The 11,806-nt window shown below is 32.2% G+C and overlaps 1 protein-coding gene and 1 pseudogene across 1 annotated transcript; one reads left to right on the top strand and one right to left on the bottom strand.

Annotated features, from left to right (window-relative positions):
• Positions 1-249: 249 nt before the first annotated feature.
• Positions 250-1,856, bottom strand: LOC117915003 (crocetin glucosyltransferase, chloroplastic-like). Its single transcript, XM_034830542.1, has one exon. The coding sequence runs from the start codon at positions 1,787-1,789 to the stop codon at positions 395-397; it is 1,395 nt and encodes a 464-aa protein (XP_034686433.1). The 5' UTR covers positions 1,790-1,856; the 3' UTR covers positions 250-394.
• Positions 1,857-7,227: 5,371 nt separating this feature from the next.
• Positions 7,228-8,079, top strand: LOC117915238 (annotated as a pseudogene).
• The last annotated feature ends 3,727 nt before the right edge of the window (positions 8,080-11,806 follow it).

Genomic DNA, 11,806 nt, shown 5'->3' with positions numbered 1-11,806 from the left:
CAGAATTTAGTTTGACAAACATTTTAAAAACGTGTCAAAACATTAATGGTATCCTTCCCATTTTCTAGCGGAAAGATTTTAACTAGGATTAATGAATAAAATTTTATTCACACATAAATTTAGAAAACACTTAAATTTGATTTTTTTTTTTTTAATTTTTCATGAAGATAGATCTTCCTGATTTGGATGATGTATTTTGTGCATTCTTCACTAATGCATTTTTGCTTACTTTTATAGGGAGAGAAAAATTATGACAACCATAATAAAATCTGGTATCATACAATTTTTAGGATCAATTTTTAACAATAGTTTCTACTTATAAACTTAAATATCACCAAATCAAACATGTCTTATTCATTCTTCCTTTTTTTTTTTTTTTTGTGTTGCATCTTTACTAATAACCCTGTATAATTTCATTCACAAAATTCTTGAGGTTCTTGTCAGAAGATCCACCTTCTTTCACAGCTTCCCTTGCCAAATCCTTCCATTTCTTGGCATTCCTTCTCACCTCTTGCCCCCTTTCTCCACCTCCCATGACCAATTCCAAGCACTTCTTGATCTCACCACCTTCAACTATTCCTTCTTGGTTCACCATCACCCGTAGACCCGTCTTCCACACATCTTCAATCAGCTTCGCGTTTGTAGTTTGATCAGTCCACTGAGGAAATGCCACCACTGGCACCCCACAAGCCAAGCTCTCTAAAGTTGAATTCCAACCGCAGTGTGACACAAAACATCCCAATGAAGGATGTGACAAAACCTCTACCTGAGAACACCAAGGAACTATCATCCCTTGTTGTTCCAACTCTTCAACACAACTCAGTTTATCATCTTCTTTCTCTTCTTCCCCATTTTCTTTGGCTCTTATGACCCACAAGAATGGCCGCCCGCTGTCTAGCAGTCCACGAGCAATTTCCTCTGACTGTTGCTTTGATAACACCGAGAAGCTTCCGAATGATACATAAATGACAGAAGATTCAGGCTTTGAGTTCAGCCACTGGATATAGTCCTTTGAATCACGGAAAAGATCGCCTCCAAATGAAGTATCGGATGGGTCTTTTCCATCCAAGAAAGCCAATGGAAGCAAGGGTCCAATTCCCATTAACTTAAACTTATTGAGAGCTCTTAGGGCCTCGGACTCTAATGCATCGAAACTGTTTACCAATACTCTCGGGTTGCTTTCACGGTTGAGCTGCTCTAGTTGCTTCTGAAGCGATTTGAGGACAAAATTGTATGCAATTGCTTTTGAGGGCTCTAAAAATGAGGGAAGATCACTACTACTGAGCAAGGGGAGCCCTGGTAATTCAATGGAAGAAGAGGAGCCATTGCCCTTGTTCCCAATGAGCTCTCCATAACCATTGAAATAGTAGTAGTAGATATCAAAAACAGTGGCAGGTTGACTCCAAACGAGTGCAGATGGGAGGTGAAAGCTTTGGGCGACCTCTGCCACCCAAGGAATTATGATACCGTAGAGTAAGCAAGTAAAGGGACGACCTTCATTTGCTCTGGCCACGATTAGCTCGGTAAGAGCTTGGGACCCGAGACGCTCCAGCTCGGACATGAAGTTTTGGAGGTCATCCCCGTGTTTGAATCCGTGATCGTAGCCATCCGAGAATGTCACAAATTCCAACCCTTCCAGGGTTGGGGGTTTGGACATGCGGGTACTGGCAGAGCTGCTGGTGACAAAGGTGACATGGGCCCCAGCACGTATGAGGAGCTTAGCTAGTTGGAGAGATGGATTGATGTGGCCTTGTGCCGGATAAGTTACCAGGAGGATTTGGGCTTGCATTATTTGGCTGCTGAATGGTAGGTACTGGATTATTTGCTAGAAACTTGATAGAGCGTGGATCTATGCTGTGAATGATTGGGTTAATTTGTGTAGGGAATGGCCTTGGAACGCTTAAATAAGGCACGGAGTTGGAAGAGTAGACAGTAAATAAGATAGCTGTGACGTTTGTAGTGACGAATTGGCCGAAGTTGTGAGCACCTTTGCCTTGTGTTTTAAGTGCGGTCTAGTCGATCAGAGCCAGCCTATTTACATCTCTTCTCGTGAATGCACGGTGACTTGCAGTTGTCTTCTGTTGCACACTGACTTGTAGTTGTCGGGTTGCGTACATAACTCAAATTCATTGCATATGACCGAAAGAATTTTGATTTTTTTTCCCAAATTCAGCATCATGCTGAAGATAAGATACCTCCCCACAAGTTTACAACAGTGAGAGCCAGTTCGCTCTTAATGCTAATTAAAATCAAATGTTTCTCCTCCACAAGTCTTGTGAAAACAAGAATTCGATCTATTTAATACATTTATATCACCCTTGTAGGCCATTTTAGACAATTTTTATAAAACCGACATACTTTTTTTTTCCCCTTTTTAGAAAAAGATTCTGTTCTTTATGGGCTGCGATTGCTTTACCTCAAAACCAAAAAATTGGCACCAAGAACATGTAATTCAAGTAGCATGTTGGACACAAGAAACAGTTGAGTTAAAATAATTTTAAGGTTACAATCACTAAAAGTTTTGCAGTACTTGAGGTCTTAGGTGTAAATATATGAACAATTATGTTTCTACAACAAAATCTTCTATTAGGCATACCGTATACAATTGAATTCTGTGTTCATCGGCCAGCAGGCAATGAGAATAAACCAATAATTTATATTAAGTTTATTAATGTTTGGACTAGTTGGAAGCCTTCAAATCGAATTTATCTGGTGGCATGTAGTAGGTGGGTACATGGAAAGGTTGATTGGCTTAACTTGTTTTTTGGAATTATATGCTAGAGCAGGCAGCTACGACGTGTAGGAAGTCGTGAGTTTTTTGGAATGGGAGAAGTACGTTTGCAGCGACGATTTGTACGAAGTCGTGAGTTGCTTTGCCTTGCTTTAGTCGACAAATTGGTTTCAAATTCCCAATTCTCAATCTAATATTTTACTCGAATTCAATTACGAGTTAGGATGGCAATGGCATCACCAACTCCGATGCCTATTCGGTGATAGCTAAGGCCTACGTGCATACCAATATTAAGAGAGGGATCGGAAAAATTGAATCGTCTCAATTTACATTTTAGTATTTATGCAAGATTGATTCTGAAATTTCTAAAATTGTGGCTAGCAAGCTTAATCTATATTGGCCAAGATAATTTCACCCTTGATGACGAGTTCAACCTGCCTAACCTGTGCCTAATCTAATATTCAGGTTGGCTATGAAATAATTTTATTTTATTTTATTTGATAACTCGTGTGAATCTCTGGTAATCCAAATTGCTTCCAAGTTTGATGTGAATTGAGAATTTCTAATCCGAACTTGGGTTAGATTTAGCATGGGTTGGACATATTGATGGTTGGTTAACCTTCTAACCCGTCCAAGTTACTACCTTGTTTAGTAATTTAGGGTTCAAAATTCTTATTATGAGTTTCAAAATTGACAATACAATATTTAATACATTGAACTGTTAAATTTTTGTGAACACAATAATAACCAAAACATGGATATTAAAATTTTAATCTATTATTTTTTTTTATACAAATTGATCCTTAATTTTAAAAAGTTTATATCATTTGGAATATGTTTCATTTTAAACATGTTTATTTTGTGTTTATTTTAATTAAAATATTTAAAATTATAACCATATATTAATTCCAAAAGCTCTATTAAGAAGTCATCAGCCTCCTATATGGTAACTCTTTTAAAAAACAAATATTTCATAACTAAAAAATAAAAAATAATTCTCTATTCTTAAAAATATAAAACAATATATTTTTATAGAACATCTTTCAATTATTTTAAAATGTTTTTACTTATTTTTTTAGTATTATTTTAAAAAATAATTATACAAATATGAAAAATGATTGAAATACTATATATAAAAATAATTAGTATTATTTAAAAAAATAATTATACAAATATGAAGAATGATTAAAATATTATATATATATATATATATATATATATATATATATATATATATATATAAGTTATTTTTAAAAAATATTTAAAGATTTATAAAATAGGTTAAAAATATTTTAGGTTCTTAAATAGACTTTTATTTTATAAATATTATAGAATAGTTTTTAAAAATTGTTTTTTAGAATATTTTGAAAAATATTTTTGGAACGAAATTGAATCATTTAAAAATAATAATATAATGTGTAATTTCTATCTAGGTACATTACATGTAATATAACAAAAAAAAGAATATATTAGTTAAAAATAAGTAATCAAGATTGAGTTAGCATATCTATTGATTGTGTTAGTTTGAATAAAATATTTAATAGATGGGGGGCTAGAGTGAGAAAAGATAATCTCATGAGTCAAAAAGATGAATTAGGGAAAAAAGATATATAAAGGAAGTCTCGTAAAAGAAAATTATTTGATAATATAATAGGTAATTTAATATTAAAAATTCTCCTTTTTGAAAATCATATCGACAAAAAAAATCTTTTACCTATTTCTCAAAATTAATTGGTGCTAAAATGAATTAAAAATTTTAAGAATCACTTTTATATACAATGGATTTAGAATGCATTTAGTGGTGATTTTATGAAGTGTTTTTTATATTTTAAAACTTGAAAGATACAAATTTTCAAATATTAGAAATATTAAAAATATTTCTTAAAATTACTACCAAACAAACTCTTAGAATCTATACAAAACGAGCCTTATAATTGATAACATTTGGATAGTTCATGAATTTTTGTCCTTAATAGGAAAAATGGGTTAGTGGTGTTAAGCAGTTGTTAAATTAGAAATAAATTGTAAAGTTTCGTCTAAGTTTCTCTACTAGAATATGAGATGTACTGGTCTAGTATATTTTTCTTTTATAGAAAGCTTTTTTAAAGAATAAAATTATTCCCTTTTAATTTATTTATCAAGTGAAATATTTTCATTTGGTAGGAATGTCGATTATGGCCTACTAGCAATCACATGTATAGTTGTTCCCTTCATAATGACAAATGTTTGTTTATAAATTTATTGTTTTGGCTAAAATGTCTAATAATAATAATTCATAAAAAATTTAGGAATTAATTATTATGTTAACTATGGTCAGCAAATCAACTTGCAAAGTCTAGTTTCAAAAATCTAGTGCTAATGGTAAAGAGGATTTGCAGCCTCTAAGACATGAAGAATGGCTATTCTAGATGGCTACAAAGTCCATCAATTTTCAAGCATCACCATATAAGTTAGGAATAAATTATCCAATAGGGAAACTAAGCGTAAAGAGGACTTTTATGAGACCTAACATTATGTAGTGCCCTAATCACGTTATGAATTGTTTTAAAACTACTTTGCAATTTTTTTTTCCATTAATTCAAAAAATGAGGTTTTAGCACACTAATGTTTGGATTTACATTAAATGTTTAGATTTGATTGAGGTTTGTTAGTTAATAAAATTTTATTTAGGTTTGTGGACTGCAGGCATATTTATAAGCTCGCAAATTACTCATTGATTATATTTCCTAAACATGGAATTTAGAACTTGGAAGTTGGACTTTTAGGAGAGACCTTGGTCCAATATGCCAACTAAGAGGTCTTGGGTTCAAATTAGGCTCAAGCCCGCCATAATACCGTAGTTTCAACGAATCAATATCAAGATGTGACTACTCACAAGAGAGAGTGATATAATTCACAAAAAGCAGGTTAGTCATACAAAGAGGCATGTGGTTCCTAGGAATGTGCCCACTAATGCGGAGCATATCCAAAGAAGGAAATTGAAGGTTTGTAAAAGAACAAAATGTGAGACTTAAGGCGGTATTTGTCCTTTATTATTATTATTTTACTTAAATGTAAATATAACTTAATTTAACTTAATTCTAAATACAACTTACTAGTATCAAGTATTAACTTGTTTATTTTCTTATTATTTTATTTCTATTAAATATTAAGAATTAACAGGGTGAAAGTTGTGTTTTGATTGTTTCAAAAAGTTATTTTTAGTATTTAACAAAAAATCAAATATTTTGATTTTTTTTTATTCAGTTAAAAAATTCAAAAAATAAATAATAAGTAAAAAAAAAAAAGTTAAAAACAAACAATCTAAGAATTTGTCTGACCATATGATTTAAAAACATTTTTCTATTTTTAAAAATAGAAAACTATTTTTAAAAATTCTCAAAACTATTTGGTTGTTGTTTTCTAGAAATAGTTCTTAAAAACAAAGTGAAATAGAAAATAGTTTTTAGAGAAAAAGTAAAAGTTGTTTTCACCGATTTTTAAAAAACAAAAAGAAAATATAGAATTTTTTTTATAAAAAAAACCCATAAAAAATAAATAAAATTGAACATAATATATATCATTTTATAGACCCCTTTGTGGAAAAGGCTTTATTTATTTATTTACTTTATTTATTATTTTTTTTCTCACACCTAGATAGTTGGCAGCTTGTTGTACGAATGAGTAGGGGCCGGTTCTTGAAATGATGAAAGGCTGCATGGGATCACATCTATTCATGGAGGATTGCCTACCTTTACGCTCATAATGGGATATTCTGAACAGAGGACATAGAAGTGGGGTAAGCAGAAAAGTGGGTGAAAGTTGGACAGAAGAAAAAAACGGGAACAGGAGAAACAGAGGGGGAGTTTTTTGAAGGGTGATATCTAAGGACTGAGATAAAGCTACGCAGAGGAAGAAGCTTTTTGGATGCAGATTTTGGGAGGGCTTGAAAGAAAAAGATATTTGGGAGATGGAATAAACAGGAGCTCTAGAGGAAGAGCATTAAGAAGTCCAACTATCTTTGCTTTGGAGGAGCTCTCAATGGCTATCTTTGCTTTGGAAGAGCTCTCAGGTAAGCTCACTATGCATCTTTCGTTTTACTTTCACTACTAACGTTTTTTTTCTTCTTCTCCTTTTGGCTGTTTAGGGCTTTATGTGCTTGCTTGGTCATGAGTAATATAGGTTGCACATGAGCTTTGCTGATTTCTGATTTGTTCAATATGCTCATTGTTATTGTTCCAATCACAATCTTTTTTAGTATTATTTGAACCCAATGAAGCTCTGTTTCACTTGGCCTTGTTTGGAGATTTGGTTATCTTTTTCTTATTTCAATTTGATTGCCTTCCTCCCACCAATTTGATCCCCTTTGAATAAAACGTGAAATGTGGCTTTCACTGGTTCATTTTTGTTTCTGTTCTCTATGCTCTGCTTTCTTGGTTATCCTCCTCTGTTTTCTGTGGGTATCCCGGGTGCATAACATTGTGTGTATCACCAGCTGAGGATGTTAGAGATTGGCTATGAGACATTTGGATATGCCAGTGAAGAAGTTGGTTCCCATGAAATTCCTTTCTACCTATTCCTTACACGTTTGCAGCCATCCACCTATACCCAAGCCTCTATCGGGCCTCTCGGTTATCTTTTTCATCTCTATGATTGCATGGCCTGCTTACCATGCTCCATTATGGGGAGAGATTAATGGAGGGATGGTTCCCGAAGTGAATGAAATTGATGGAGCTACGGAGGAGAATGAGGATAAGCACCTTATTCATGGAAATAGGTTCAGAACATCTAAAAAAGATGCTTTGAAAACACCCAAAAAGTGTGAACAGGTCAAGGATTCCTAGGACAAAGGTAAGCTTGCTGAATGGCTTCGCTACCACTCCACCAAGAGCGGAGATGAGCTAACCAATCATAGGGATTATATCACAAGAGAAAGCAAGAAAGCTATTGAGAGTTCTCAATTTCTTGAAAAGCTGAAAAAGAAAGGTTATGAATTTTTGTTCATGGTTGACGTCATTGATGAGTATGCAGTGGGGCAACTGAAAGAGTTTAAGGGGAAGAAGCTTGTCCCTGCAACCAATGAGGAACTGAAATTTGATGAGAGTGAGGATGAGAAAAAGGAATAGGAAGCTTTGAAGGAGAAGTTTGAGTGTCTTTGCAAGGCGATAAATGATGAGCTCGATGACAAGGTTGAGAAAGTTGTAGTTTTTGACCGTGTAGTGGATTCCCCATGCTGCTTAGTCACAGGAGAGTATGGTTGGGCTGCAAACGTGGAGAGGATCATGAAGGCCCAAACACTTAGAAACTCTAGCATGGCTGGTTACATGTCCAACACATTCTCCATCAAACCCAAATCTCATAATTGCTAGGAATTCAAGGCAGCTTCAAGTGCACTTCTAGCCCCACCTTGGTACCCTTCATACCCTACTTTTGCACCCAGGCCCATGCTTTGCATGACCACCTTTGGCTCGTAATCCCAACTATCGCAACTCATTTTTTTTTATTTTTTATTTCTTCATATTTTGATATCAAAATTATTTTCCAACATTCCAATTTTTAAATCCAAATTTCAAAACTTCAATTTTCGAATAATTCTTCAAAATTCTGATTTCCAAAATTCCAATTTTCACATTTATTTATCTAATCATTATTATTTTCGTTATTATTATTATTTTATTTATTTATTTATTTTTAAAATTCCATCTTTAAATAATTATTCAAAATTCCGATTTCCAAATTTAATTTCTAATTTCCAAAATTCCAATTTTCATGTTTATTTATTTAATAATTATTATTTCATTATTATTATTATTATTATTATTTATTTATTTTCAAAAATTCCATCTTTAAATAATTCTTTAAAATTCCGATTTCTAAATTTAATTTCTAATTTCCAAAATTCCAATTTTCACATTTATTTATTTAATCATTATTATTATTATTTCATTTATCTATTTATTTTTAAAATTCCATCTTTAAATAATTCTTCAAAATTCCGATTTCCAAATTTAATTTCTAAATTCCAAAATTCCAATTTTCACATTTATTTATTTAATCATTATTATTATTATTTTTTATTTTATTTATTTATTTTTTTTTAAACTTCCATTTTTAAATAATTCTTCAAAATTTCGATTTCAAAATTTAATTTCCAATTTCCAAAATTCCAATTTTCATATTTATTTGTTTAATCATTATTAGTATTATTTTATTTATTCATTTATCTATTTATTTTTAAAAATTTCATCTTTAAATAATTCTTTAAAATTCCGATTTTCAAATTTAATTTCCAATTTCTGATTTCCGAAATTCCAATTTTCACATTTATTTATTTAATCATTATTATTATTTTATTTATTTATTGTTAAAATTCCATCTTTAAATAATTCTTCAAAATTCTGATTTCTAATTTTCGCATTTATTCGTTTAATCATTATTTATTTATTTATTTATTTATTTTTAAAATTCCATCTTTAAATAATTATTCAAAATTCCAATTTCCAAATTTCAAAATTCTAATTTTCACATATATTTATTTAATCATTATTATTTTCATTATTATTTTTATCTTATTTATTTATTTAAAATTCCATCTTCAAATAATTCTTCAAAATTCCAATTCTTGAATTTAATTTTCAAAACTCCAATTTTCAAATAATTTTCGAAACTTCAATTTTCTAATAAGTGTCAAAACTTGATTTTCAAAAATTTTCTTTCAAATGGTTTTAAATCTTTTAAATTTATTTATTTAATTTGTTTATCCACCTAATTTAATTATTTTATTTATTCATATTTCATATAATAATTTATTTATTTATTTTATTATTTTACTTTATTTTATTCATTCATTTATTTATTTTTCATTATTATTATTGTCATTTTCTTCTTTCTTTCTTTTTCTTTTCTTCATTAAAATCCCGATTCACCAAAACCTGATTTTTTAATAGACTTGCTGCCATTTTTTTATTTAGGCATGCATATTGTGTTTTTCTTTGGGTTTTTAATAATTTTCTCGTTTTTCACTATTTTTAATAAGCATGAATGAATTTTTCATAATTTCAAAAGTATGGAATTTGTGATTAATTCATGCAAAATAAATTGGGCTTTGGTGGGGGCCCTACATATGATCTCTTTTAATTGTCAATTGTTATGTTTAATGAATATTATTTGATATTTGTATTGCTCTTTGATATGCATGTGATGATTTTATGTTTGAACTAACCTTGTTTCCATGATAGCGCACTATTACTTGCTGCCTAGGTACGCTCCCACTCCCACTTTGCTTATTCTTATGCATGATTTGTTTTATTATTTGAGCATTTCATTGGTATCCATTACTTTCCTAGTTAATTGCCATGTTTGTTTCACCTCGTTTAGTAGAGGTCGTACGTATACGGGCTTAAAGGGGTGCTACAACTCACCAATGTACTTTCCTAATAAATAACCTGACCCCCGGACCAAACTCTATTTTTCACAGACCCGTTTTTCCTTTAGGAGTCATACTTAGGGTTTTTCTTTCTTATTTTTTTCCCTTTAAAAATAAAACAAAAATAAGTGGCAACTCTAAGTCTTTTTCTAAAAATCAAAATTTCACCATATAAATAAAAAAACGAGTCATGCCATCAAGTGGGAACGCATCATGCAAAATGCGAGATCTACAAAAAGGCGATTCCACTAGGGATTAGTAGAGAGTCAAACTTGAACTCAAGTTGAGGCAAATGTGACGTTTGATTAGTCGGTTGATGGATACCTTCCCTTTATGCTTCTCTATGCTTGAGTGATCATAGCACATTGAGGATTTTGATGTGATGATTTTCTATGCTTGATTGCTATATCAATTTGTGACATTGGCATGCTGATGATATTGATCGATTCTACTCTTACCATGATTATTCTACTCACTTCGACATGTACATTCTTCTTGATGCTTATCTAATTCATCTTGACATGATTGATTATCTTAGTTGTATATTATCTTGATTATCATGGAGCCTGTTATCCTTGTTTGATATTCATCTCGATTATCATATTTCTGCCTAACTTGTGTGTAGATATGAGTGATATACATATGCTTTGCATGACTGTCTGTTGCATGACTTCTCTCATTCCTTGTGATTGCATGAGTTGCTTGTCTGTGCGGGACACACACCTATCCCCTTATGTCCAAGTTCCTAGTCTTGGTCGAACTAGTTTCCCCTGATCTTGTATTTGATGTGAGACTTGCTTCTTTGTTTGCTCTTCGACTGAGCTAGTGATTAGGAGTAGGGTCTAGCGATGGGCTATATTTATGTTTGGGAGCATTTTGGAGGTGGCCAACACATTGATGTTGATTGAAGTCCAACCTTTGAATAATTGTATAGCCCAGAGCTAGATTTTAGGATATTTGTGTGGTTAGTGTGTTTTCTTCTAGTTCCATAGGATTTTTTTAATGCACCCACACCACTCATTGTACACCTTAGATCGTTGATGAGTGACCAGAGTTGTGAAATACGCCAACCATTAGGAGAGCCTTCACCATAGGAAACCCCTTAGAATGTCGAGGTAGTGCATGTGTGGAGTTGATGATCACCTTGCATGGAAACGCCTCGTTTCTTCGGAGGCATGCAGAAGGTTGCGTATCGCCGGACGGTATGATCACTTCTACTAGGAATCCTTTAAAGTCCACCATTTTTCTTTTTAAAGCGGCCTTGACTTTGTAGGTTGAGCCTTAGATCATTCGACCAGGACTTCATTCCCTACACGTGGGTGCATCTGAGGGCCTTCAGAGCCTCTTTAGTTACAGTTCAGATCCAACACTCCCTCTTTTGATCTCTAATCGAGAGTGATTAGATATCCGTGCGAGTTTGAGTATCAGTTGGACCACTCCTTACTGTATAGTTTTGGTTTCTTCTTGTCGCTCGTTGAGTTTAGCATACTTTCTCCTTAGGGCTTTAGATAATCTTCTTTTCTTGATTTGACGCATTATTTTGATTTGTTGTCACTTTTTGCTTGACGTATTGGGATATGCTCATTGATCATGCTCACTTTTTTACATTCTCTACCTGTCATGGGCTCAATACTTCATTTTTTTGGTCGATTTGCCTAATTTTGTTTTCA

This window comes from Vitis riparia, chromosome 5 (genome assembly GCF_004353265.1).
Source record: "Vitis riparia cultivar Riparia Gloire de Montpellier isolate 1030 chromosome 5, EGFV_Vit.rip_1.0, whole genome shotgun sequence".
NCBI lineage: Eukaryota > Viridiplantae > Streptophyta > Magnoliopsida > Vitales > Vitaceae > Vitis > Vitis riparia.
This window is presented reverse-complemented; position numbering and strand designations above follow the sequence as displayed.

Bases quoted from the DNA above. Each gene is read 5' to 3' on its own strand.
- LOC117915003 (XM_034830542.1), bottom strand. From the start codon at position 1,789: ATGCAAGCCCAAATCCTCCTGGTAACTTATCCGGCACAAGGCCACATC.